This window comes from Dasypus novemcinctus, chromosome 2, assembly GCF_030445035.2.
Source record: "Dasypus novemcinctus isolate mDasNov1 chromosome 2, mDasNov1.1.hap2, whole genome shotgun sequence".
Taxonomy (NCBI): Eukaryota; Metazoa; Chordata; class Mammalia; order Cingulata; family Dasypodidae; genus Dasypus; species Dasypus novemcinctus.
In genome coordinates, this window is record NC_080674.1 from 150048168 (window position 1) to 150075661 (window position 27494).

At 47.4% G+C, this 27494-nt stretch overlaps 1 protein-coding gene and 1 long non-coding RNA gene across 2 annotated transcripts; one reads left to right on the plus strand and one right to left on the minus strand.

Moving 5' to 3' along the window:
* Positions 1–588: 588 nt before the first annotated feature.
* On the minus strand, positions 589–11905 carry LOC111762775 (uncharacterized). The gene is made up of 2 exons (XR_002795802.3): positions 11769–11905; positions 589–4328 (listed from the first exon to the last, which is right to left on the minus strand). It is a non-coding gene; the product is annotated as an uncharacterized lncRNA (long non-coding RNA).
* DELE1 (DAP3 binding cell death enhancer 1) lies at positions 11252–27414 on the plus strand. The gene is made up of 13 exons (XM_004452601.5): positions 11252–12007; positions 12689–12803; positions 12894–13029; positions 14932–15079; positions 16036–16197; positions 16464–16552; positions 16642–16738; positions 20046–20188; positions 21108–21266; positions 21360–21452; positions 25098–25257; positions 25815–26054; positions 26829–27414. The coding sequence occupies exons 1-12, from the start codon at positions 11977–11979 to the stop codon at positions 26051–26053; spliced, it is 1572 nt and encodes a 523-aa protein (XP_004452658.1). The 5' UTR covers positions 11252–11976; the 3' UTR covers position 26054; positions 26829–27414.
* Positions 27415–27494: the final 80 nt, after the last annotated feature.

The window sequence follows — 27494 nt, forward strand, 5'->3', positions numbered from 1 at the left end:
CAACAGGCAGATGTAGAAAGCTGACACAACAAAATGATGCAACAAGAGACACGGGGAGGAAAAACAAAATGAGACACAACAAAAGCAGGGAGTGGAGGTGGCTCAAGCAATTAGGTGCCTCCCTCCCACATCAGAGGTCCTGGGTTCGGCTCCTGGAGCCTCTTAAAAAGAAGACCAGCACACAAGCAAACACAGCAAATGCAAACAATGAGGGTATGGGAAGAAATAAGATATTTTTTAAAAAAGCCTTACAGGAGGTAGTTCAAGTGATAGAGCACCTGCTTCCCATATACGAGGTCCTGGGTTCAATCCCTGGTACCTCCTTAAAACAACTAAATAAAAATAAATAAATAAATAAATATATGAAAAACACTATGAAACTCTTGGGAGAAAACAGAGGAGAATATTTTCAGTACCTTGTATTAAGCAATTAGACTTTACACCAAAAGCACAAATAACAAAAGATAAATTGAGCTTCATCAAAACTTTAAAAAGGTTTGTTTTTAAAAAACTTTTTAAAAACTTTAAAGCTTTAAAAAAACTTTAAGGACATTATCAAGAAAGTGAAAAGACAACCTCAGAGAAATATTTGGAAATCATTTAGGTGATCAAAGTTTAATACACAGAATAGATAAGGAACTCCTTCAACTCAATAACAAAAATACAAACAACACCTTTTTTTAAAAAAATGACGAAGGATTTGAAAAGAAATTTCTCCAAAGAAGATACGCAAATGGTTAATGAGCACATGAAAAGATGTTCAACATCATTAGCCATTAGGGAAATGCGAATCAAAACCACAATAAACTATCACTTCACACCCCCTAGAATGGCTATTTTTTTTTTTTTAATGGAATAAAACAAGCCTTGGTGAGGAAGCAGAGAATAGGAACTCTGGTGTCTTATTTGTGGTAATGTAAAATGGTGCAGCTGCTGTGGATGGCAGTTTGGCAGATCCTCAGAGATACAAGTATAGAATTACCATATGGCCCAGCAATCCCACATTTAGTATTAAAATCAGGGACTCGAATAGATATTTGTACACCAATGTCCATAGCAGCATTATCCACAACAGCCAAAATGTGGAAGCAACCCAAATGTCCATCAACAGATGACTGGATAACAAAATGTGGTATTTATATACAATGGAATATTAGTCAGCCATAAGAAGGAATGAAGTCCTGATACTTGCTACAGCATGGATGAACCTTGAAGATACCTTTTTAAAATTTTTCTTCCCTTCCCCCTCCCTGCTGTTTTTCTTTTGTTTTGCTTTATGTGTCCATTCGCTGTGTGATCTGTATCTATTTCTCTTTTTGTCTTCTCTTCTGGTCTTTCTCCTCTAGGATTCACTGGGATTTGATCCTGGGGACCTCTGATGTGGAGAGAGGCTCCCAGTCAATTGTGCCACCTTGGTTTCAGTTCCTGGTCTCTGCTGTGCTTTACTTTGATTTTCCCCTTCGTCTCTCTTTTGTTGTGTCATCTCTTGCTGCGTGACTCACTTGCGTGGGCATTGGCTCACCATCTGAGCACTCAGCTTACCATGTGGGCACTGGCTCACCATGAGGGCACTTTGGTGGGCACTTGGCTCACCGCATAGGCACTCATATGGACACTCGGCTCACCACATGTGATGAGCACTCGGCTCGAGCACATGGGCACTCGGCTCACCATGCAGGCACTCTGTTCACTGCATGAGCACTTGGCTCGCCACACAGGCACTTGCACAGGGACTTGGCTCATTGCACAGGCACTCTGCTCACTGTGTGGGCACTTGGCTTACCACATGGGCACTGCCTTGCCACGCAGGCACACTTTCTCTTCTTTTTCACCAGGAGGCCCCAGGGATCAAACCCAGGTCCTTCCATATGGTAGGCGGAGGCCTTACCACTTGAGCCACATCTGCTTCCCCCTTGAAGATAACTTGTTGAGTGAAATACAAGATGCAAAATGACAAATATTGTATGATTCCACTTACATGATATACCTAGAATATGCAAATTCATAGAGGCAGAAAGTAGATTACAGATTACCAGGGGAAGGGTGGTTGTGGTGAATGGGGAGTTAATGCTTCAGGGTTACAGTTTCTTTTTGGGTTTTGGTAATGGATAGTGGTAACAGGAGCAAAACATTGTGAATATAATTATTACCACTGAATTGTATACTTTTAAGTGGTTAAAATGGAAAATTTTATTTTGTAGATGTTACCAGTCATATCCTCCCCTGCAAGGGAAGTCACACATTGCACACGCTGCAAAGGTTTGACTGATGTGATATCCGCAGGGAAGGAATGTATATTCAGTGTGCGCCCTACAAGGAGGGTGCTATGAATAACTCACGCTTTGAGTGATGTCCGGAAACTCCATTACAGTCAAGACTGGGAACATCCCTGGGCCTTAACAATGCTAAGTTTTAAGAGGCTTGGTCTATGGAACCCATGGCTTCCTACATTCAAATGGTCCCATTCGATGGTCTGCGGGTCTCCTAATACCTAGAGCCATCCTTGAATGGAACGGACTGCCCTGTAAGAAGGTGAGGTAGGAGAGTGGTTGGAGCTCCACTGCTTGAGCCCCTGCTTCCCATGTACAAGACCTGGATTCACTCCCGGGGACCTTCTAAAAACAAATAGACAAACAAAAAAAAACAACTCTCAAGGAGCTGAGATGTGGCTCACAGGTTGAGTGCATGTATCCCATGTGTTGAGTGCATGTAGCCCATGTGCGAGGTCCTAGGTTCAATCCCCGGTACTTCCTGAAAAAAAAAAAGGTGAATTATCTGTGCCTATCAGGGAGGCTTATGTAGATTAGGCTGGAGACCTGATGAGAAGACCTCTAGGTCCCTTCCTAATCTGCGCCTACGTTCCAGGGTTCAGTGGATATTATTTCAGGGTGTCAGGCATTATGAACTAGAAGAAGAAGTCTTTTCTTCTGCCTCATGGAAAAGAAGGCACCCCCTTTCTGCCAGGCAGAGAGCCTATCCTGGGTAACCTGGACAAGCAGCTGGGCAGGGGTTGGGGGTGGGGCAAGGACCAGAAAGCCTCAGGAGGTGTGTCCTGGCTCTGTCCTAGTTGGGTAAATTTCTTAACTGCTCTTAGCCTCAGTTTCTTCATCTGTAACTGTATCTGAGGAAAAAGTAGTGATTATCCCCATTTTACAGATGAGGAGGCTCGGAGAGGGTAAGTTGCTCAAGAATTCACTATAGAAAGTAGCAGAGTCAGGATTTAAATCCAGGCAGTCTGAATCACTAAGAATCACTACTGAGATGTGGGGTACCACTCTTTGGGGGAGGAGGAGATACTCTACCACTTTTATTTGCTACTTACGAGGTATGGGGCGTCCGTCTACCACATGGGAGGTCCGCGGTTCAAACCCTGGGCCTCCTTGACCTGTGTGGAGCTGGCCCATGTGCAGTGCTGATGCGCGCAAGGAGTGCCGCCCCACGCAGGGGTGTCCCCGCATAGGGGAGCCCCACACACAAGGAGTGCGCCCCATAAGGAGAGCCGCCCTGAGCGAAAGTGCAGCCTGCCCAGGAATGACGCCGCACACATGGGGAGCGGACACAACGAGATGACGCAACGAAAAGAAACATAGATTCCCATGCCGATGACGACAACAGAAGTGGACAAAGAAGACGCAGCAAATACAGAGAACAGACAACCGGGGTGGGAGGGGGGAAGGGGAAAGTAATAAATAAAAATAAATAAATGTAAAAAAAGAAAAAAAAGAGGTATGGGGGATTGAACCCAGGACTTCATATATGGGAAACAGGCGCTCAAACCACTGAGCTATTACACCCATTCCCTACTCTACTCCCTTTAAGGCGGACATCCACTGCTAGACACTTCCTGATTTCCAGATTATTAAAATGGGAGAAAGTGTGAATCTTACCAAGAAGAGAACACGTATTGTGCGTGGGCAGGGAGGAGGAACCAGAGACTGGATGTGCCTCCACTCCCTCCTGCTGTTTCCCTCCCAGGCTTAGAGCCTCCGGGAGGCCCCAAGTAGGGCGACAGCGACTTTAACACTACTTGCAAGAGGAGAACCGCCCCCCGCCCGCAGTCGAGGTTTGGGGGAGAGAGTAGAGGGTGCAGCGGTTGCCACAGTTTATGCTCCCCCTGAGCTTCGGAGCAAGATTTCCCCCCAAAAAGCCATGCTAAATAAATAAAAGGAAATTCAGCAGATGGGAACATGAATCAATGAAAACTCCCATATGAGCGCAAAGATTTATGTCAAAAAACAAAACATCAGCATCTGGGAGCTGCCGTGTCTCTCCTCTTGGCTGCTCGTTTGGAATGGATTCTCAGTGTCGCTTTCCGCCTCTTTCTGGCCCTGGGAGAGGACAGAAAGAAATAAAGAATGAAGCCCATTAAAAAATAGTCATTTTTAATCAGAAATGAACACTGTTTTCCCCCTCAAGGCTGGAGGGAACGTGATCCAGGCGGTGGGCTGCGGCGCGCGGGATGGCAGGAAGAGAGAGCCCCCTGCCGGACGTGCAGGGGCCCCTCCCTCCCAGCTCTTAGGCCGCTCTCGGGGGTCCAAGACCTCCAGATTTCACAGCTGCTGCGCTGCACAAACACGCACACATTCGCGCCCACTGCACTGTGGCCGCGCTCGGCGCCTCCACAGCGCTGGCAACCCGACTGTCACGAGGGTGGGGACTGGGCCGGGGGAGACCCGTGGCTGCCACAGGTCAGGCCCGCCCCCGGAGGCTGGTCTGGACAGGGGGAACGTGACCGTGCATTCTGCCGCTGGCGCGAAGGGAGACGAAGAGGAACCTAGGCCCTAAGGAAGGAACGTGCAGTGCTGGTCAAAGGCCACACTTAGCTCTTAAACTGGGCCACGCAGGGGTTAAGAGTGCTGGTGATTGCTCCTGATGTCTGGGTGCAAATCACAATTCTGCCATAGCCTACTGCATGACCTTGAGCAGGTTAACTTCCCTAAGCCAGGGTTTCATCATCTGTAAATCCGGAATAATAGCACCAGCCTCCTAGGGGAGTTGTGAAAAGTAAAGGAGAAAATACATGTAAACATGTATATATGCATATTGTACACATATATTCAATTGAATGCATATTACCTATTATCATTAGGATAGAGACTCAATTCTCTTCATGGCCTACAAGGTTCTGTATAACTTGTGTGCCCAGCTCTGCATCCTTGGAGAGGCTACTCCCTCCGTCCCAGACTCCAGCCACATTAACCTTGTCTTTCACCCAGCAACCTAATTCTTTACCTCAGGACCTTTGCACATGCTACTCTGTCTGGAAGACTCTTTTCCATTTTCCTTATCAACCTTTCTTTCTTTGGACCTCATTTTACCTGTCACATCATCTGGGAAACTGCCAAATATAGTCACCTTGCTCTATGCTTTCATAGCAGCGTGGGCTGCTTCTTGGTAGCAATGATTCCACTTGAAACATATAATCAAAAACACTGGCTATCGGGAAGCTGACTTGGCCCAGTGGTTAGGGTGTCTGTCTACCACATGGGAGGTCTGTGGTTCAAACCCTGGGCCTCCTTGACCCGTGTGAAGCTGGCCCACATGCAGTGCTGATGCTCAAGGAGTGCCGTGCCATGCAGGGGTGCCCCTGCGTAGGGGAGCCCCATGTGCAAGGGATGCGCCCCGTAAGGAGAGCTGCCCAGCGCCAAAGAAAGTGCAGCCTGCCCAGGAATGGCGCCTCCCACACGGAAAGCTGACACAACAAGATGACACAACAAAAAGAAACACAGATTTCCGTGCCGCTGACATCAGTAGAAGCGGACAAAAGAACACTCAGCAAATGGACACAGAGAACAGACAATTGGGGGGGGGGGGAGGGGAGAGAAAAAAAATCTTAAAAAAAGAAACAACATTAGGTAAGCAGTATATCCCAAGAGGCCAAGGCCCAGGATGTTGCATTTGCCATGGCATTCCCAGGCCCCAGGACAGTGATTGCCTAGGCCCTTCATTTGTGGAGAACGACCCAGAGTAGATAGTGGGGCTCAGACCTGAGGGAATGGTCTTCTACATTGTTTTACCAGTTTCTCCCAACAGTAAATATATATTCATCAAGCTCGATTACTGCCAGGTCCTGAGCAGGACACCAAGGACACAAACCCCTACAATTCCATTTTTGACCTAACAGAGCTCAGTCCAATGACAGAGACAAACATGTAAACAGATGACAACACAAATGGAATGGTGACAAGGTATGTGTGGGCAATGCGGTGGCTGTTCCTGCAAGGGCAGTGCCCTTGGCTCTAGGTGGTGCAGGCAGACTTTGCTAGGCCTGCAATATCACACTGAAACTATTGAAACTCAACAAAGGCCTATTATCATCCCTTTTGTACAATGAGATATAAAGAGGTTAAACAACTTGCTTAAGGCACAAAGATAATAATGGCCCCTTCAGAGCCAGAGCTCTTAACCACTGGGCCCTGCTGCCTCATAGCAGACAGGTGTGTAGTTACCCTTCCTGGTTCAAAGTGGGGTGCTCCCCCTCCCTCCAGTTCCTGCTGGTAGCCAAAACAGGGAGCAGGTAGAGCAGGGTTGAGAAGCAGGTGAAAGCTGCACACCCTGCTCCACACAAGGAGCTTAATGAGGGATGTTCACTAGAGCTGCAAGGGGGACCTGCAACTGCTCGGCTAAAAACGGAGCGCCTCTGGCTTCTGTGCTGCCAAATCCCAGTGCTCCCTCTGGGGAGGCCCCAGCCTAAACCCAACGCTCTGAGGGTGTTGCTCTTACCTTTCACACCCACCTGGCAGCTTCTCTGATCCTACCACCTCTCCTCTCACCGCCCCCCCCCCAGGGCTTTTTTTTTCTTTTAAAGATTGCAGTCACATTTGCTCTACTAATGGCAGTCCTGCCCACCCTTCTGGATCCCAAAGGAGTCAGCCAGCATAGGGTTTGGGGGCTTCTAGGGGTCTCTGTTCCTCTAAGGTCTGGCTGAGGTAAGGTGTGTGTGGGGGGGGACTCCTTCGAGGATTTGATGAGACCACTCCTCTTTTCCAGGTCCCTTCACCTTCCAGCTTTCAGAAAGCGGAGACTTCTGGCACTACCTGGAGGATTCTGACGGATAGGTCTGAGATCATAGCAGAGCAATTAGATGAAAAGTCTAGCAGGCAATACTATACTTTTCCTTGGGAAAAGGACAAGGGTAAGGCTACTACTTGTCATTTATTGAGTCCTTTCTATGGCTCCCAAGACTTAGGTTCTAGTCTGGGTTCTGGCTGCATCCTGCCCTCGGGGTCCATTAGATGCCCCCCTCCTGATAAAACTTTTTTTTTTAAAGCTAGCTTTGGTGATTTTCTAATAAGTCAGAACTAATGTGGGGGAAGGCAGAAAAGAGAGTTGAGCCAACTTCAAGTTGAAAGTTTCTCTCCTAGATGACTTGGAAGAAAGGATACAATTGACAAAAAGAAGGATGTGGCAGTTTTGTAGGTTAAGATTCAAGGAGTGGATGGTCAACTGAATCAAGTGCTCTGGGTCAAGGAGACTGACTGAACAAAGGCCCATTAGTGGTTAATGAGGTAGGCTTTGGTGACCCGAGGGGCAGACGTGTCAGAAGAACAGAGATGGAAGTTAGGAGGCAAAGCTGAAAAGTGAGCTAGTCATGAGGATATGGGAGACACAAGACTGGTAATTAAAAATGTGGCAGTGGAGGGAAAGAAGCATAATGGTAGCTGAAAAGGGCAGGAAGATCAAAGAAAGGATTTTTTCCCCAAGATAGGAAAGGCTTGTGTATATTTCATAGGCAGAAAGCAAAAAGCAAGCAGGAAGATGTAACCTTTGGCATGAGGGTCAGATTACAGAGACAACGTTCTAGAAGAGACAGGAAAGGAATGGGACTGAGAGCAAACACAGAGTTTGGCCTTCGAACAAAGGGAAGAGACAGGTCTCTCCAATTGAACAGATTTTCTTGTCATTTCCTCTAAATCATAAGCAGGACTTATATTTATTTGTATAGTACATGGCTAACTTTCACATGTATTTATAGCTGCTCTCACATTAGATTCTTCATCATCATCACACATAACTACCATGTATTGACTGTGTACCAGCCAATCTATGTGTCATCTCATACTAGTAGGGTACACTTGTCATTCCCATCTTACAAATGAAGAAACTGAGGTACAAAGATAGAGAACCTTACCAAGATCACCTAACTGAAAGGGGGAGAGCTGCACTGGATTCCAGATATTCCAATTCTAGAATGCATGCTCTTCTGTGCTGCCTCCTTAAACTTCAGAGTTAAAAATAGTAGCCTTTAGGGAGAAAGAGTAGAGGGTAGGGAGCTATATGAGGCAGGCATCTGATCTTTTTGGTTATAAGCCTTTTAGTACTATTGTCTTTTAACCACCATTACCTGAGTAAAATCCAGTTGGCCTGCTCCCTTTCTCAGTAACACTTGTCACTTAAGTGTAAATTTAGCCACCAATCCTACTGGGTAGGTGGATCTGAAAAACTGAAAAAGAATTTGTATAAAGCAGTTTGCATTCTTTTGCAATAAAAAAAAAATTCGCTAATAAAAAACAAAAATAACTAATATCATGTGGAGGTGATACCTGTCTTCTCAGTGATGAAGGTAACTGGCCTAGAACAAAAGGGTGGGGTGAAAATGAGGGCTCAAAGCTCTCTAATCCATTCACCACACAGCAACCAAGAATGCTCCCCCACTTTCTTTTAGGAGGGTATTGGGAGGGAGGCGGACTTGGCCCAATGGATAGGGCATCTGTCTACCACATGGGAGGTCCGCGGTTCAAACCCCGGGCCTCCTTGACCCGTGTGCAGTTGGTCCACGCACAGTGCTGATGCGCGCAAGGAGTGCCCTGCCACGCAGGGGTGTCCCCGCGTAGGGGAGCCCCATGCGCAAGGAGTGCACCCATAAGGAGAGCTGCCCAGCACGTTTTAAAGTGCAGCCTGCCCAAGAATGGCGCCGCACACATGGAGACACAACAAGATGATGCAACAAAAAGAAACACAGATTCCTGGTGCTGCTGATAAGGATAGAAGTGGTCACAGAAGAACACACAGTGAATGGACACAGAGAGCAGAGAACTGGGGGGGAAGGAGGGGGGGGGAAGAGAAATAAATAAAAAATAAATGTTAAAAAAAAAAAAAGGAGAGTATTGGGGATCAAACCCAGGACCTTGTACACGGGAAGCAGGTCCTCAACCACTTGAGCTACAGCTGCTCCCAAGAATGGCCCTTTTAGGGTTGCTCTAGCCTCACTCCCTGCTGAAAATCCCTCCTTGGAAGCAGCTACAAGGCTTTATGACCTGGCTCCATTTACCTCTCTAGCCTCATGGCTCCCCCCTAGCTCCTTCCTGTCAGGCTACACAGGCCTTACCTTTGTAGAGCAATTGAGTCAACTTGACTTTGGGCCACAATCCAGCAACACAGAGCGGCTTTGGTAGTAGAAGAGAATGGCCAATGATTTGGGCCTAGAAGTTCAGACAAAGCTAAAGGCCAAGGGAACAAGAGTATCATCCTTGATGGTGTTCTGGGTAGCAAAGAAGAAGTAAACCGCTATGCCAGGTAGGACTCTAGCTGCTCTGGCCATCTGCCCCTCATACAAGTGCCCTGTTGGTGTCATCAGGCTTCTGGGAATAAGAGATATCATGCCATTTTACACATTTTTACAGACACCTTATCCTCTGGTTCAAACATTTTCAGCTAGCTTCAAACATGGAGAACACTCCAAGAATATCTGGATGTAGAATGAAGTCATTTCCACCCAAAACAGTAAATCCCATGTTTCAGGTCTGGTGCTCTTGGCTGTCTTCACGATCTGCACAAGGTGTTTGGCCAAGTCACCAGGTATTATCTGAGCATCTTCTCTGGCCTGACAGTTTATGTCAAGACCTATGGGGAACACAAAATGAGAGAATGCCATCCCTACCTTGAGGAGAAAACTAGGGAGACTAGACTTACACAAATGAGATAATTAAATAACAGGACAACATATAATTACTGCTAAATTATGTGGTAAGAAACTAACTGCTACAGGAATTAGGAGAAGCAGAGAGCAGTAAAGGCTAACAGTTGGGGAGTCTCGACTGAAGAGGTGGGATTGGACCGAGTTAAAGAATCAACAAACTGCAGGTGGGCTGAAAGGAAGATGGATACAGCAATTCCAGCAAAAGGAAGATGGATACAGCAATTCCAGCAGGAAGCAAAGAGCCAAACCCTCATGTTTGTTCATGATTTTATTTTGAGGCAGTAATGCAAGGGATGTGAAAAGTGGCTGCCCCAAATCTCAAAGCAAGGATATTTCTGAATAGTTTCCCAATATTCAAATTTCTGGACCTTGATTTATTCAGCTTCCTTCACTTGGATTGCATTTGCTCCATTCTCCACCTGGCAAACTCTTACTCCTATTTAAGAGTCCAGCTCAGATGTAATCACTTCTCTGAATCTTTCCATGGTATCCCAATAGCCCATTGTTTATGTTTCTACTGGAACATTATATATTACATTTGCTTACTCCCCTTCACTACTACAATTAATAGTAACATATTTATTAGGCCAAGGACTATGCTAAATATTTTAAACGATTATTTAATCCTCACAACATCATGAATTATTATTTCACCTATTTTATATAAGAAGAACTTGAGGCTTAGGGAGGTTAAGTAACCTACCCAAGAACACACAGTTATGAAAGCATAAAGCTGGGATTCAAATCCAGATTTGTGGGACTTCAGAGCCCACTCTTAAAACACTGGATCATGCATACATGGTGGATGCAAATATTCTTTATTCATCTGTCTTCTCAGTTCTTAGGACAGCGGCTGACTTACGGCTCAAAAATCAATTTTGGGGGAGCAGGTGTAGCTCCGTGGTTAAGCGCCTGCTTCCCATGTACGAAGTGTCAGGGTCAATGCCTGGTACCTCTTTTTAAAAAAAATCGATGTTGAGTAAACTACTGTCACTTTCATATTACTTGCCTGGATCCAAGAGTAGGTATTCCAGTATTTTTACGCCTGGTATATACTTCCACCGATCTAGAAGTCACAGACCAACGGGAGTGTAGGGAAGGAAGTCTAAGTATCTTATATTTGAATTTGAATGGGAGCTCCTTTATTTCACGGACTCAGGTCGGGTGAAACAGGAAACATTCTTTTCCCAACAAAAGAACACACTTTAAGGTTCACAGGATCTGAGGATGAGGCCTCTGATAAACTAGTGTATGAGTAAGGAGGGGAACTGGGGGGGGGGGGGGGGGGAGTGTTCTTCCCTAACGTAGTTTTAAAGAATCATCTGGGGAGTCAGATTGTCAGACCAGCATATGGTCGAGATCATTTCATCAAACCCTATCGAGGCGCAGACTGGGCCCAGACCTGGGGAGAAGTCGGCTTGAAGCTACACAGAGAGCAAAGGTGAGCCAGGATAGAACCCCGGAATCGGAACCCTGCCCTGCGCAGTTTTCCATTGCCTTCTCTGTAAGGCCCGAGCCCCTCATCTCGAAGCAGACGGCCTTGTTCGGGAAGCTCGGACTACCGGTTTCTTTTGTGGGACCCTAGGACTCCGATCCTCCTACCACTGGCCTGGTTACTCCCACCTCCTCAAGCCTCGGGACCTGGAGAAGAATTTTCCTCCGCGGTTCAGCGTGTCTGTAAGGTCCCCTTGTTACACCAAGGTCGCTCTAGCCCTCTTCCCAGCGGCCCTTTTTCGGAGGCGGTTCAGCTTAGCCACCTGCGGTGCCCCCGCTCAGTGCGCGCTCCCCGTTTTTGTGGAGGCGGTAAACAGCACCTCTACCACGGAAACCTGGGCCAAAACTTCCATACCCTTTTCGCATTTCTCTTCCCAGCGAGTCCAAAACACCCACTTCCTCTCGCTGAGAGCTGTCCTTCCGGTTCGGCTCCTTTCTAATTGGCTGGCTGAGACATTCTTTAGGAACTCCACCACTCAGAGAGCGGGACAGCGGCCCCTCTAGCTGCCCTCCATGCTTCGGCCTTGCTCTTTCGGCTGCGAGCTCTCTATGGTGCTGAGGGAATGTGGCGTCTCCCGGGCCTTCTGGGCCGAGGTAAGAGCTTCCGAGCCGAGCGTCTTGAGGCAGCTGAGACTTCGAACTGGAGCTGGGGCGGGCCCGAGGGCAGAGTCAAACCAATTGGGGGGAGAGGGGAGAGCTGGGGAAAGGAGGGCCAGAAGGGGGTGGGACTACAGCCCAGAAGGCCCGTAGGAAAGGGGCGTGGGTGGGGCTAGTGGAAAGAGGGCGGAGCTTAGCGCCCAGGAGGAGGGAGCGTCTATCGGAAAGGGGAGGAGTCAAGGAGCAGGTGCTAGGCGGAGCCGATGAAAGAGGCTTAAAGGCGAATAGAGTAGCAGAGGCCAGTGCAGAGAGGCGGTGTTTAGAGATAAAGCACTCCAAACTGGGCGGGAGTATGAATAAAAATGAATAAAAATGCTCATCTTAAGAGCAGTGATGTCAGCCCTATGGGAGCATCACAGCACCTGGGGAGCTATTTCAAAATGTAGTTGTGCCACCGTGAAAGATCCTGGTTTACTGGTTCTGGGATAGCACCCTTGAGTCTGTAGGAGGCCAGAGATCACCAGGTGATTCCCACTTGTATTGTTTAAGAACCACTGCAGGGGCAGTGACCACTGATTCCTGCCTTCCTGGGGTGGGGGTAGGGTATGGAGGGAAGCTTGTTGGCACTACCATTGCCTCAGTCACCTGTCAACGTGACTAATCCTTGTTTCTGCACAGCTCTTCACCGTCCACCTGGACCCGGCCTGCCAGGGGTGACCCCCAGGTCTACCAGCCCACATGGACCTCAGCCTGCCTCCTCCACCCTCCTTGTCCCTGTGTCTAGCCTTGACAGGTGAGACTCTTGCCATTCCACCTCCTATCTCCTCCCCTGGCCTCTCTTCCCTTTAGGCAAAACTTGACAGCCTCTGTTGCATCTGTCTAGGTCTGGCCTGCATGGCCCAGGCCCAGCCCCAAGCCCAGGTACGAGTGGGGGCCCAAAGTCCCATGGATGGAAGGATGCTTTTCAGTGGATGTCTGCCCGTGTCTCCCCAAACACCCTGTGGGATGCCATATCCTGGGTAAGCCTTCTCCAGCCCTGTCCTTAACCTTTAGAGTGGATGTGAATGATCCTGCCTAGAAGTGTAGCCTAGAAACAAGAGCTAAGGCATGATGTGCCCACACGCAAAGTTGAGTAACCCATGACATCATCAGGGAATACTGATACTGCTACTCCCTTCCCCTCCCTGTGTATTTATTCCTCCTTTCACTTAGTAAACCTTTATTTAACAACTTTGAGCCAGGCATTTTTGCCAGGCATGAGGGACACATAGCAGAGAACAAGGTAGATATGATAACCTGCCTTCATGGAGCTTACAATAAATAATAACTAACATTGTCTTTGTTAATATAAATAATTGTTTATGCATTGTTTTGCTTATTCCTTATAAAAATCTTGCAAGGGAAATATAATATAATCCTCATTTTCTAAATGAGGAAACTGAAACTGAGGGTCTGGAAGGTTAGGCGACACACTAAAGGTCATACAACTATTGAGGAGCCAGGTTTTACTGTGGAGCTCATGCTGTTAGCTACCCTGTTCAATAGCTTGTTTGCTGTACCTAGAATCGTTTTTAAAAACACCTAGTATAGAGCCTGGCCCATAATAGTTACTTTTAAAATATTTGTTGATTCTGAATCTATAAGGCCAGATACTCAGGAGCAAATCCTGAAGTCTTAACAGGGCAGAGTCTTTGCCTCCTAAATTCTGCTTATAAAGTATTCTGACGAGAGTTGGCACACACATCCCTCCCATGGCGGTCGCAGCTCCTCTCTTAACTGTCATAACATGTACTTTGGGCAAGTGGCTTGTCCTCGCTGAGCCTTAGGTTTCTCATCTGTAAAGTGGTCTCATCAGCAGAGCTGAGCCTGCTTTCCATGACAGGGGCATCTCCCTGGGAAGTTCTGGACTAAGCAATTCACATTACACACCCTGGAGATGGGAGCATTTTTCCATTTTGCCCAAGGAGATCTCAGTCCCGCAGTGAGTCCTGTTTGGAACTCGGTCTGGATTCCAGGGGTCCCAGTGTCATGCCTCAGCTCTGGTTTTGCTACCCATGTGAAAGGCCTGTCGCTACGCACTCCCTGATGCCATGGACACTCACCTCTACTCTTCACAATGCAGGCACCTTCTCCATGTTCACACATTGCCCCTCAGAGAGTCTCTTCCTGACTCCCCATCTTGTCAAGCTTCCCTCTTATGTTCTGTGGAAACACCCATCTTGTTTCCTTCATGGCATTTAGCATAATTTGTTATTGTATATTTATGTCTTTCTGTATAAGTCTCTGGGTTTTGTCTGTCTTTCTCAATGCAAGATATAAACTTCATGAAGGCAGAAACTCTATCTTGTTTGCCGTTGTGCATGGTGCCTGTCACAACAAATAAAGGAAAACCAAACAGTCGCTGGGATATGAGCTAGCTCAGGTCTTCTGCAGACCTCTCAGAGAAGAGACACCTTCAACATCAGCAGGCCTGCACCAGTGAATGTGTGTTTCATGGGTGGGCTTGCCTGAGGGCAGGGAGGGTTTCTGCGGGGCTGTGGAAAGAGTGGGAGCCTGGGGGAAGTCTGACCTCTTGCTGCATTTGTTTTCAAGCCCCAGCTGAGCACATTATCTCTTTACCTGCTTTAGCCTTTGTTTATTCAGTCACTTGCTCATGCATTCATTCAAAATATATTTATAATGCGAGCAAAACAGATTGTCTTGGTGCCTAGAGTAACAGGAGAGATGAACCTTGGATGAGTGATGGTATTTCAGTACCGTGTGATCAGGGCTCCAGGGAAGTTCCTGTACTGTGAGAGTATGTAGCAGAGGAATGAGGAGAGGCTTCCTGGGTGAGTGGTGTTTTGAGCTGAGAGCTGAAGGCTGAGTTTGAAAGGGCCGACCGGTGGAGGGCTGTGTCCCTGATGTGCTGTCTTTCCCAGGGCACGCTGGCTGTGCTGGCCCTGCAGCTGGCGAGGCAGTTCCACTTCCAGGCATCCCTGCCAGGAGCATGTCGGCGAGCAGAGCACTGCTCTTGGCGCAGTCCCCGGGACCTTTTCCCGTCATTTCCTTTGTGGCACCCGCGCTCCTGTGAGTTCTCAGTCCTGGGGGCAGGAGGGCTGGGCTGGGAGTTTCTGTGGGCCAGGAAGCATCTCTGTACACACCTCAGGAAAAGAGCCATCAGCAGCTCCTTGCCTTTCCTTTCGGAAGTCAGAGGAAAGGGCTTTTGGGGAAGTGTTGTCCACCCAGGGCGCAGGCCACACCTGCCCCTCAGTGTCCTTCCACATCCTCCTATCACCTCCTGCAGAGGGAGCATCACAGGGATGCAGTCCCCTTTAGATCCCAGGTGTGGCTTCCTGCCAACCCCTCAGCCAGTTAGGACATTCTCTGGCCATCAATTAATAAATGAATATTACTTGAGTACCTCTTATGTGCCAGGGTACAGAGGCAGTACAACCTAGGGATTAAGGCTCTGGACTCACATTGTCTGGGTTCAAGCCTGGGAATTCTTGCATACTAGTCTGATATCTCTGGGCAAGTCACTTAACTTCCCTATGCTTCAGTTTCCTCATCTATATAATACCAGGTTTCCTCATTTATATAATACCAGGACTCACTTCATTGGTTACTTGGGAGGACTAAATGAGTTAACACAATTTGAGGATTTAGAATAGTCCCTGGCACATGAAGTCCTCAGTAAATATTAGTTCTTCTCATTATTATGATTGTGCTCATTGTCAGTATTACCACACAGGTGCTAGGTGCTGAGGCTACAACAGTGAATAAGGTAGATGCCTTCCTGCCACTGGAAGAATTCAAGCAGAGGAGCAATGGAGTGTGTTTAGGATGGGAGATGAGCCAAAGGCAGGCTCTAGACCTATGGAGGGAAGCCAGCAAAGGAAATGGAGGAGAAGAGTGAGAAAGAGATCTCACAGGAATTTCAAAATTCCTCCTGTGGTCTCCATAACCTCAGGGGGGACTCTGTCTAGGCAGAACTGGCTGCACTGTCCCTTTCTTACCTGAGCCCTCTTGCTGGCTCTTTGCAGCTCTGCGGAGCCATGTTCTCCCCAGCCCTGAGTGTTCAGCCACCAGGCACACTGACCTCAGGGACCCCCGGCTGGGTCAGGAAGGGCCCTCGACTCTGCGCCAGTGCCTCTCCTCACACAGCTCCTTGAGGGCGACTAGTCCTCTGGACCCCTCTGAGGAAGGTAAGTCCTCATCTCCTAGAATCAGGTAAAGGTTGGGGTTGGGGGTAGGTAGCGAGAGTTGGGCAGATAGACATTTGTAACTGCATTTTCCCAGATAAATTGTCATTCCTTTGAGGCCCTGCGATTTCTGGGGCCATTCAGAGTTATTCAGGTTCTTGGCAGCGGGGCTGGGTAGAGGGGCCGGGTGGACTGGGAGAGTAAGAGGCAAGGAGACTTAATGCCTTCCTCCTGTTCCCTGGCTGGTTATTGGCCATTTCTGCTTGCAGAGTCCAGGGACAGTTGCTTCCTGCATGCCAGTAACAGCCTTGAGTCCCAGGCAAAACCAGCCCAGCCTCAGACCACAGAGGAGGAGCAGGTATTGTTCAGATTTGGCCATTCAGACGTTGGTAAAATTCCCCTAAGCAGGTGATCATCCCATCATGGCTCTTCATATTTCTTCCCCAGGAACAAGATAAATCAAACACTGTTTCCCTGGAGGAGGCTGTGACTTCCATTCAGCAGCTCTTCCAGCTCAGTGTTTCCATCGCTTTCAACTTCCTGGGTAACTGCCTTGACCTTGCCTCAGGATGAGTGGATAGGAAAATGGGAAGGGTGGGTCAAAGAGAATCAGGGTCAGTAGTGGTTTAAACAAGAGAGGGCATATTTTCTCCCAAGTAGGTAGACCAACTCTGGCATGGTGGCTCAGTGGTTTCAGGGATCCATTCTCTTTCAACCTTGTTCTGCCATTCTTATAACTGACTCCCATCTCGAGGAACTATTCCAGCTCCTACCCCACATCCACATTCCAGCCAGCTGGAAGGGAGAAGATGAGAAAAGTGAAGGGCCACTCCTTCCCTTTAAGGATGAGACCTTGAAGATACACAAATCATTATCTGGCGTGTGGGCATATGGCTCACTTAGTTGCAGAGGAGGCTGGAAAACATAACCTTTCACTGAATGTCCATGTGCTTCCTTGAAAGATCTGTTACTGTATAAGAAGGGAAGTAGATCTTGGAGTACATCTCACCTTCTCTGCCACACTAGGAAAGAACAGGCTCCTGAGGCTGGGAGCAGACCCTCAAGTGCATGAATGGGAACCTCTTACCCACATCTGGAGATGCCAGGTGCCGTTTCCCCCATTTTCCCAGGCCCTGCAGTGACTTGGCTTAAGTTTCATGTCTTCCAATGTGGAGAGCCAGGCTTTCAGTAGCATCTAGTGGGGTCTGGTGGGCATGTGGGTGAGAAGCTGGGATTCATTCAGCCCAAATGTATGGAGCATTTACCTTTGTCTGAGCCCTGTTTTAGGTGCTGGGGATACAGTGATGCACAGGACTAAGTCCTTGTTCTCATGGAGCTGACATGTAAGTTAAGGGACAGAAGAAACAAGCTGGCAAACAAATAAAAAGAACTTCAGGTGATGGTAAATGTTATGAAGAAAAAACGGCAGTGTGTTAGTGATTTGGGCAAGGCCTCACTGAAGAGAAGATCCTTGTACTAAGACATGACGGAGAGAAAGGAGCTGGTCTGGAGAAAGTGCTTTCTCCTAGAAGAGGGAACAGCAAGTACAAAGATCCTGAGGCAGGATTGAGTTTTGCTAGTTAAAGGAAGGGAAGAAAGGCAAGAGTAGCTGGAGCTTAAAGATCACAGGGTGAGTGGAAGAAATGAAGTCAGAGAAGCAGGCAGGAACCATTATCAGGTGAGGCTTTCTGAGCCAAGGTAAAGAATATAGATTTTCTTAAGGAGATAGGAAGCCATTAGGGGACTTTAAGCTGGGGCAAGGAGTGGGGCAGGCTCATAATCTGATTTACTTTTTCAGAGACCTGTCGGGCTGCTGTATGGACATGTATTGTAGGGATGCCAGAGGAGTGTTTTGGATGTGATATGATAGTTCTTTAAGTGGTGAGGTGAAAACACAAGTAGCTGGCCAGCTGAGAATGGATGAAAGGACAGCTTTGTTAGCTCAAAGCTCCTGGAATGGGAGAGGGGAGAATGAGGGTGGCAGAGGGCTAACCTAGGCTCCTGTGAGGGTTCATAGAGGAGAGTAATTTCTTTTATGCTATTACAAGGAGAAACAAGGGGACTGGGTAGCTGCTGTTACTGACAGCTAAGCAAGACACACTGGTACCTTGGTTTAGGTTAGAGGTAGAGAAAACAAGAGTAGATGGACCAGAGTATGTTGATGGAGCTGGTGTCGGGAATAGGGGCAGAGTGAGATCTTTGACCTTCTTGAGTCTTCTCCCCAAGGACAGTATGCTCTCTGAACCCCAGACTGAGTTTTTAACCAGTAGGGAGGTGACTTTAATTCAGTGCTGGCTGAATTGAACCTGGCTTCTACCTCATTAACTTTTAGTGATTTTGATGGGCAGACAGTCCCTTCTGAGAATTTTCTGGCCCATTCTTTCATTAATATATTCATTTATTCAGCAAGTGCTAGGCACTGTGGCAGAATACAAAAGGAGCATAAGCCATAATCATATTTTGCATTTGTATAGAGCTCTCATCCTATGCACAGTTATTTCTTCTACATTCTTTTTCTGCTTCTCCCTCTAGGATTTTACAGTCTAATTGAGGAGACAGGACTTGTACTCTTGAAACAGTTTAATTCATAGAAAAAGGCTTGGTATGTTAAGTAAGCACCAAAAAAAGTGTTTAAAGTCTGAGTGTGGTCTGAAGGTTCTTGAGCAGAAATAGGATGTGAAGACATGATGGTGGAGGCAGAAATTATCCCAGGCAGAAGAAACCACTTGAGCAGAGTTGGCTGTGCCCTGCTTCCTTCCTGTTTTCCTTTTTGTCTGGACAGTGAAAAAGAACATGGGCTTTGGGGTAGGACATACCTGAGTCAAGGTCTCAGCTTTCTTATATGACCTCTCTCAGTTTCCTCGTAAAAATGATCAACAGTCTCACCTGTATCAGGTAGGATTTCTTGGTTGCAAGCAACCGAAACCCACTAAGGCTAACTTAAACAAAAAAAGGAATCTGCTAGTATCTTTTGGCCTAACAGTCTGTTGCCTCAGAAAGAACAGGAGTCAGGGAAGCTCCAGTGATTCAGGATGCAGCAATACTGTCTTCAGAGTGCTGCAATCAGAATAAACCTGCAAAAATTGTGTTTTGTCCTTGTCCCAGCCTGATTCAGATTCAGATTCCTGGGAGAAAGAGTCATAGGTCAGGAAAGGTGCAGGCGCATTGATTGGCAGCCTGGAGTGGGGGACTAGTCCCAAAGGGCGATCAGGACCCTGTTACCAAGAGAAGAAAGAATGGCTTATAAAAGGGCAGAACCGGGGGAAACGGACTTGGCCCAGTGGTTAGGGCGTCTGTCTACCACATGGGAGGTCCGCGGTTCAAACCCCGGGCCTCCTTGACCCGTGTGGAGCTAGCCCATGTGCAGTGCTGATGAGTGCAAGGAGTGCCCTGCCACGCAGGGGTGTCCCCCGTGTAGGGGAGCCCCACGCGCAAGGAGTGCCTCCCGTAAGGAGAGCCGCCCAGTGCGAAAGAAAGAGCAGCCTGCCCAGGAATGGTGCTGCCCACACTTCCCGTGCCGCTGACGACAACAGAACCGGACAAAGAAACAAGACAACAAGACGCAGCAAAATAGACATAGAGAACAGACAGCCGGGGTGGGGGGGGGGGATTAAATAAAAATAAATCTTTAAAAAATAAAAATAAAAAAATAAAAGGGCAGAACCCACTAATGCCTATGGACACTCATGAAATATTTGGGGGAGGGAATAGTGGAAATATATGCAAAGTGTCTAGCACAAAAAAGAAAGGAAGGAGCCTGGTATCAGATGAGCCTATGGGTATCTGGCTGAAGGTATATGGGGAAGCTCATGGAGAAGTTGTGAGTGTTCGTGCCTTTTGCTTGCTCTCAGGGACAGAGAACATGAGGAATGGGAACTACACGGCAGCCTTTTCTTACTTCCAGAAAGCTGCAGACCGTGGCTACAGCAAAGCACAGTACAACGTGGGCTTATGTCACGAGCATGGCAGAGGCACCCCGAGAGACCTCAGCAAGGTAGTGTCCCTCCTCCCCTGCCCCAGGGCTGTCCCCTGTGTGCCCAGTGACCTCCAGAAATGAGCAGTAGACGGCGCAGGGGGAAAATCTGGCTTCTCCCTTCCACTTGGTTTCAGCTCAGTAGTCAGGAAAAAAAAGAAAGAGCTGCTAACTTCTAGGTGTTTAGCCTTGAAACTCCAGGAGGGTGGGTACCTTGTCTGCCTTATTTGCCACTGTCTCCTCAGTGCCAAGAACAGCACCTTGATGAATGAATTAGTTAATATTTTTTTAAAAGAATAGGATAAGTATATAAAGATGTTATATGCAAGAATATATATATATATTTTTAAAGGAGGTACTGGGAATTGAACCTGGGATCTCATACATGCAAAGCATATGCTCAACCACTGAGTTGTACCCACTTCACAAGAATGTATTTCTTAGAGTTCTATATAATGGCAAAAAAAATGGAAGGCAACTTGATATTCCTTCAAGAGAGAATTGGTTAATTACATCCATATGGGTCTTAAAAATGGTGCGCTACATCTATATTTATTGGAAAGGAAAGATATTCTTGGTGTATTAAGTGAAAAAAATAGTGTGTAAAATAGTGAATGTAGTATGATCTAGTCCTTTATATACATATACATATTTATGTGTGTGTGTTCATATGTGCTTGTATACAAACACAGATATGTGTGGGAAGAAGTTTGCAAAACTACTAAAATGTTACTGGAACAATCTTTAGGAAGCTTGATTTCTTGGGATTTTATATTTCTAATTTTGGCTTATCTGTTTTTTCATTTTTGCCTTGTCTATTTTCTGATGTATCTACAATAATCACATAATATTTGACTAAAGTAATTTTAAAATAGTTCACTCAAAGCAAAAGGCAGCTTATAGAGTTACCAGTTGCCTGGGTGTTTCTCCTTTGCCCCAGGCAGTCATGTATTACCAGTTGGCTGCCAGCCAGGGCCATAGCCTGGCACAGTACCACTATGCCAGGTGCCTACTGCGAGATCCAGCCCTCCTGAGGGACCCTGAGCGGCAGAGGGCGGTGTCCATGCTGAAGCAGGCTGCAGACTCAGGCTTGAGAGAGGTAAGTGCCACTGATGGGCTCTGCCCTGGTGGCTGGGGCATCTGGGGCCTGACAGTGACCAAGATGCCCTTTTTCTTTCCTCCCTAACTACAGGCTCAAGCTTTCCTTGGGGTGCTTTTCACCAAGGAGCCATACCTGGATGAGCGGAGAGCTGTGAAATATCTTTGGCTTGCAGCTAACAATGGGGTATGAGGTCTCTTGTCTTCAGGCATGTTGGGGATTGAGTCTGATAAGAGAAGATGGATTCTGGAATTAGTATTGACTTATTCTGTGCTTAGGAGACCTTCTGATGGGTGCATGGGGCCGGCTTCAAGCCCACGTTTCACTGTTTTACTGTGTGGCCCTTGCATGGGACTGGGGTTTGCTGGAGCTGCCTTACACCAGTCTGCAAGAGCTGTTGGTATCTTAAAATAAGCCACTGTTTGAGCATTCCCACCACAGAAATTGGTAAATGCTACAAATGAAGACTTTTTTCTCCCAGAGATAAAATCTACCAGCACACTACTGGGCTGTTCACTTATTTTTTAAAATTTTAAAAAAATTTTATTTTGTACACATAGTAATTGAAAATATAAACAAAAACTAAAAAGAAAACAAATAAAAGCATATGTTTTTCAATTAAATGTACTAGATACCTATAAATATTTTTTTGAATCACACAATATGTTACACTATGTATTTGGTTCATAGTAAGGCAATCATACAGTATTTGTCCTTTTGTAGCTGGCTTGCTTCTGTTCACTTTTTTTTTTTTTTTTTTAAGATTTATTTCTCTCCCCTTCCCCGCCCCACTCCCCCCAGTTGTCTGCTCTCTGTGTCTGTTTGCTGTGTTTTCTTCTGTGTCTGCTGGTGTCAGCGGCACCCAGAATCTGTGTCTTGTTTTGTTGCGTCTTCTTGTTGTGTCAGTTCTCCGGTATGTGTGGTGCCATTCCTGGGCAGGCTGCACTTTTTTCAGCTGGGTGGCTCTCCTTATGGGGTACACTCCTTGCGTGTGGGGTTCCCCTATGTGGGGGACACCCCTGTGTGGCACGGCACTCCTTGCGCGCATCAGCTCTGCACATGGGCCAGCTCCACGTGGGCCAAGGAGGCCCGGGGTTTGAACCTTAGATCTCCCATGTGGTAGGTGGACGCCCTATCCATTGGGCCAAATCTGCTTCCTTCTGTTCACTTCTTGATTCAACATGCTTCTTCATCTCTGAAACCAGGGCAGTTATGCTTTGCTGACCTGCCTACTACTTCACATGGTTGTAAGGATCAAAATTTAACTGAGGTAATAAGTGTGAAAGCCCTTTGTAAACTGTACCTCCAAAGTGCATCATGAGAAGTGGTGAGCCCAGGCAGGTCAGAATGCACACGAGCTGAAGGCACTGAGCTATTTAGCAGAGGAAATGTCTGGTTGTCTGTAAACTGGGAACATTGGCATTCAGCGGCATGTCCCAAAGATTGTTCCATAGAGCATTAGTTACGTGGGTTATTTAGAAGTAGTAATTTTTGTTTGTTTTTTTTAGGAGGTACCAGGGATTGAACCTGGGACCTTGTACATGGGAAGCAGGTGCTCAACCACTGAGCTACACCTGCTCTTGGATCGGTATATATATTTATTTTTTGTTTTTTTTTTTTCTCTCTCTGTCCATGTGTTCTTCTGTATTTATTTATTTTATTTCCCTTCCCCCCCTTGTGGCTTGCTTGCTGTCTGCTCTCTGTGTCCATTCACTGTGTGCTCTTCTGTGTTTTTGCTTGTCTCCCTTTTTTTGTTGTGTCACATTGCTGAGTTGGCGCTCCACGGTGTCTGCGGGCCAGGTGGCTCTCTGCGGCATGTGGGTGAGCCTGCCTTCACAAGGAGGCCCTGGGACAAGAACCCAGGGCCTCCCATATGGTAGACGGGAGCCCAACAGATTGAGCCACAGCCTCTTCCCAGACCAGTGTATTTTTTCTTCTTGAAAGACCAGAAGTATGATATTTAAGAAAGCAATGTATGAGCTGTAATTCCCTGCTTAGGGTGCTGCTCCTTCTCTTTGTTTTCTGGCCAGCACACTGATAGCTTCATTGAACTCTTGACTGTTGCCCAAAGTTTCTCTAATAGCCATCAGAAGGGAATTCATGTCACCATCCCTGTACCCACCTCAGAAAGAGCCCTGCAGAGCCTTCCTTGGGTATATGGGTCTTGTGCACCCATGTGCTGGGTGAGCCTAGGAGGCCCCTGGGCGGTTTCAGTCATGTAGCATGCTAGGAGAAGCACATGGAGAGATATCTGTCACCTTTTTGTGACACTGTTGGGGCATAGCCCTCATGCTCATGCATCCATAAGAATTGTGTCTTCCTGGGCTTGTATGGAAGGCTGGGTGTTTGGCCTTCCATATGTCCAGGTCTGTGTTCTAATGCAGCCTGTAGCCATGAATCCACCATAGTTATTGCATAGACTTTGGCCTGTGTTTCACAGAAGTTAGGGCAGAATGTGTAGACAATTCCAGAAATTTGACTGGAAGGTAGAAAAGAAATGGGACCATGGTTGGGTGTCAACAGAGATTTCATTGGTTTGCGTTTTCTAAGATGGGAGATTGAGTGTAATGAAAATATCCCAATAGAGAGGGAGAGATTAATGATGTGGACAATAAAAGGGGATAATAACAGCACCTAGTATTTACTGAACACTTAGTATGTGCCAGGCACTAATCTAAGTACATTTCATATATTAAGACATTATTATTCTTGTAACAACCTAATAAGGTAGGTGCTATTATTATCCCTACTTTATAGTTGAGGAAACTGAGGTACAGAGATGTAGAGTAACATGCCTGAGGTTACCTAGCTAGTAAATGGCGGAGCCACGATTGGAGCCCAAGCAATCTGGCTGTACGGAATGGGCATCTAACCCTTACCTGATAATGCTTTTGACAGGAGCATAGCTGTCAAGGAGAGGTGGGAGGATACAGTGCCTCCCGCAAAGGGATTAGCCTTTTTAAGGAAGAGGAAATGCTTTTTCTGTAATTCCTGCTTTTAGCCCTTTAGGCAGAGATTCAGGGAGGCTAGCAGGCCCTTTGGGAAGCCTGCTTTCCTCCCTTGCCTCTTTTCAGTTTAAAATAGGAGCCTGGGGGCGGAGGACTTGGCCCAGTGGTTAGGGCATCCGTCTCCCACATGGGAGGTCTGTGCCGGGCCTCCTTGACCCTTGTGGAGCTGGCCCATGCACAGTGCTGATGCGTGCAAGGAGTGCCCTGCCACGCAGGGGTGTCCCCCCCATAGGGGAGCCCCATGCACAAGGAGTGTGCCCCATAAGGAGAGCCGCCCAGCACGAAAGAAAGTGCAGCCTGCCCAGGAATGGCACCGCACACAAGGAGAGCTGACACAACAAGATGATGCAACAAAAAGAAACACAGATTCTTGTGCTGCTGACAATAACAGAAGCAGACAAAGAAGACTCAGCAAATAGACACAGAGAATAGACAACCGGGGTGGGGGGGGAGGGGAGAGAAATAAATAAATAAATCTTTTTTTTAAAAAAAAAGGGAGCCTGACTCCCAGATGTTCCTCCTGTAACTGGACTGGAAAATTCCTGCAGCCTTCACTTCTCCATCCCTTTAGCACTGCTTCAGCACTCTGCTCTGGCTGCAGCCTCCTTGGGCAGAGGGATCCCTGTCTCCTCTGTGTTGGCCAAGCTCTGGGCCTCTGGCTTTTCATTGAGATTCCTTGCTATGGGGAGGGGCGGAGTTGGGTCTTGACCCTGCGTGGGCGAAACCCCAGCGTGTCGGCTTATCGCTGTTGTTTCTGCCCCAGCATTTCAGCTCTTCAGTCCTGCATGTGCATTTCTGTGTGTCTGTCCATTTTCTCCCCTAGGACTCACAGAGCAGATACCACTTGGGAATTTGCTATGAGAAGGGCCTTGGCATGCAGAGAAATCTGGGAGAGGCTGTGAGATGTTACCAGCAGGCAGCTGCTCTGGGGAATGAGCTGGCCCGAAAGAGGCTGCAGACCCTCTTCTCCATGAATATAGCAGGTACAGACGCAAGGCAAAGCCAGTAGGCCCCCCACCCCCCCCGCCTTCTGAGTTCTTCACCCTGTGATAGAGGTTGGTATGGCAGTGGTCCCTGTTCTCCTTGTCATTTCCTGCCCTACTAGTGGTTAAGAGCATGGTTCTGAGAGCATGAGAGCACTCCTGAGTTTTAACCTCTGCTCTGTCACTGAACTTGGACTCCATGTCTTTGGGTCCTCCGTCTCTTTACCTCTAAAAATGAGGGTAATAGTAGTGCTGAACTCACTAGGTTGTTGTAGGGATTAAATGAGATGACTGTGAAAGGCTTAGCACAGCCTGGCACCTAGTATGTATGGAATAAATGCTACCTGCTCTGGTGGTTTTTGAGGCAAGACAGTGTCCTGAGGCTGCTGCAGTGCTTGAGTTGCCTTCTGGAGCTCTGAGAGCCCTGCTGAGTTATGAGCCACTGGGGCTGGGCTGGGCTAACAATGCCAGGGGTATCCAGGTCCTTTAAGAAGTTGCTGCATGGTGGAGTCCAAGAATACAGCCTGAGTAAGAGTTGCTCTCACCTCTCCTTGTAGCCCCAGGGCCCAGCGACTTGGCAGTTACAGGACTGAAGTCTTTCTCCAGCCCCTCCCTCCAGAGTCTGAACACCCTGCTGGCAGGTGCTTCACACCTTTCACATGCCTGGAGCACAGGGAACCTTGGATTCCTCTGCAGAAGTGGACACCCTGGACCCTGCCCTGGAGCCCCTGGCAGGGCTGGCCCCCCACACCCCTACTCCTTGGAAAGGAGTCTTGTAAGACTGGGATTTGGCTAAGGTGAGATAAAATGTAGTCACTGGTTAAAAAACGTAGTCACAGGTACCTCTCAGGGACCAGCAGACCAGAAGGTTGGATGACCTTTCCAGGGTGGAAATTCCAGTGGGAACTCAGGATCCCAGGCAGTTTCAAATGCATGGCTAATAAATGACTTTGACCTTTTCCCCAGTTGGTAGCCTCATAGATGAGCAGTGGACAAATTTGCAGTTATTTCTGATACATGCACAAAAAGGACTTAGTCAGTGATCTATAAAAAACCCCACTGAAGGGTACAGAAACCTGATCCTTGCTTTAGCTTTTGTCTTTGAGAAAATCACTTATCATCCCCCTCCCTCTGCCTCAGTTTCCTCTGCTTAGATGACATCATAGTTTGTGAAAGTCTGATGTGTGTATCACTGGTGGTGCAAAAGAAGATTGTAGGTAGTACATAAGTTAATTTTTATTTTAGTAGTTATATATTTAGTATATAATTTAGAAGTATGACTAGCCTATTGACCTGTAGTTTTACAGATATGGCTAGGATGAAGCTAACTTTAAAAAAAAAGTGAATCAATTTAAAGAAAAACATTGAGTAAAAGGGAGGCAAAAGTCACGAGGGTGGTCCCATGAATGGCTAAAATTGGGAAACACTGAATCAGGTTATCCCTGAGACGAGCACCAACGTTCATGTTTGTTCATCCCCAGTGGATTCATGAATGTTTTTATTGCACTTTTGATTTAGAAGGAAGGAGTTTCTTGCCTAAATGCCTGGATGTGTCTGCTTGGCTTTTTCAGACCTTCTCACCTCAGCCTCGAAGATGATCGTATGTTTTCTCAAGGAGATACTTCAGCTTGGATCCCAAAGAGGAGGCCAGTTACCCACCCACCTCTCCAAAGCGCCTTAAGCACCCGCCCCAGCACAGCGTGTGGAAACCCAGGCTCTGCTCCTGGCTCGGCCACTTGCCTGGCCATGTCCCCTGAAGCAGTGACCTGCTCTGTTTCCTTGGTTGTAAACAAGGGCAGTGGCATCTGCCCTCCACCTTGCAGGCTTGCCGTGAGGACTCCCTGAGACCAGCACAGCCTGTCACTCCGAAAGGACCTTGGCGCTCACCTGGGTCACGGGGCTTGGTGTGTCGCCAGGCCATGTGAGGGCCCGGGCCTCCTGACTCGTGGCCCAGGACTCTCCCACCTGTTCACACTGTAATTTTATGTGAAAGCACTAGGGCAACGCTATTATCGTCCTATCAGTGTGAGGGAGTGGATGTAATTTGAGCACCTGGAGTCTTGGAGGAGGCAAGAGTAGATTTTGAGGTCCTCGTTTGAGAAGGGGTGTGCCAAAACTGTATGGGTGTTTAATAAACTGAATGAGATTGTTTCATCACTCTTGGCCTTGAGTGTGTTGGGAGAGCCAGGAAGATGGGCAGGAGGAGCTGAAAGCCAAGGCTCCATTCTCCTCTGTAC

Bases quoted from the DNA above. Each gene is read 5' to 3' on its own strand.
- DELE1 (XM_004452601.5), top strand. From the start codon at position 11,977: ATGTGGCGTCTCCCGGGCCTTCTGGGCCGAG. The intron at 13,030-14,931 runs GTAAGCCTTCTC...TGTCTTTCCCAG, and splicing joins TGTGGGATGCCATATCCTGG to GGCACGCTGGCTGTGCTGGC. The intron at 16,553-16,641 runs GTATTGTTCAGA...TTTCTTCCCCAG, and splicing joins AGACCACAGAGGAGGAGCAG to GAACAAGATAAATCAAACAC.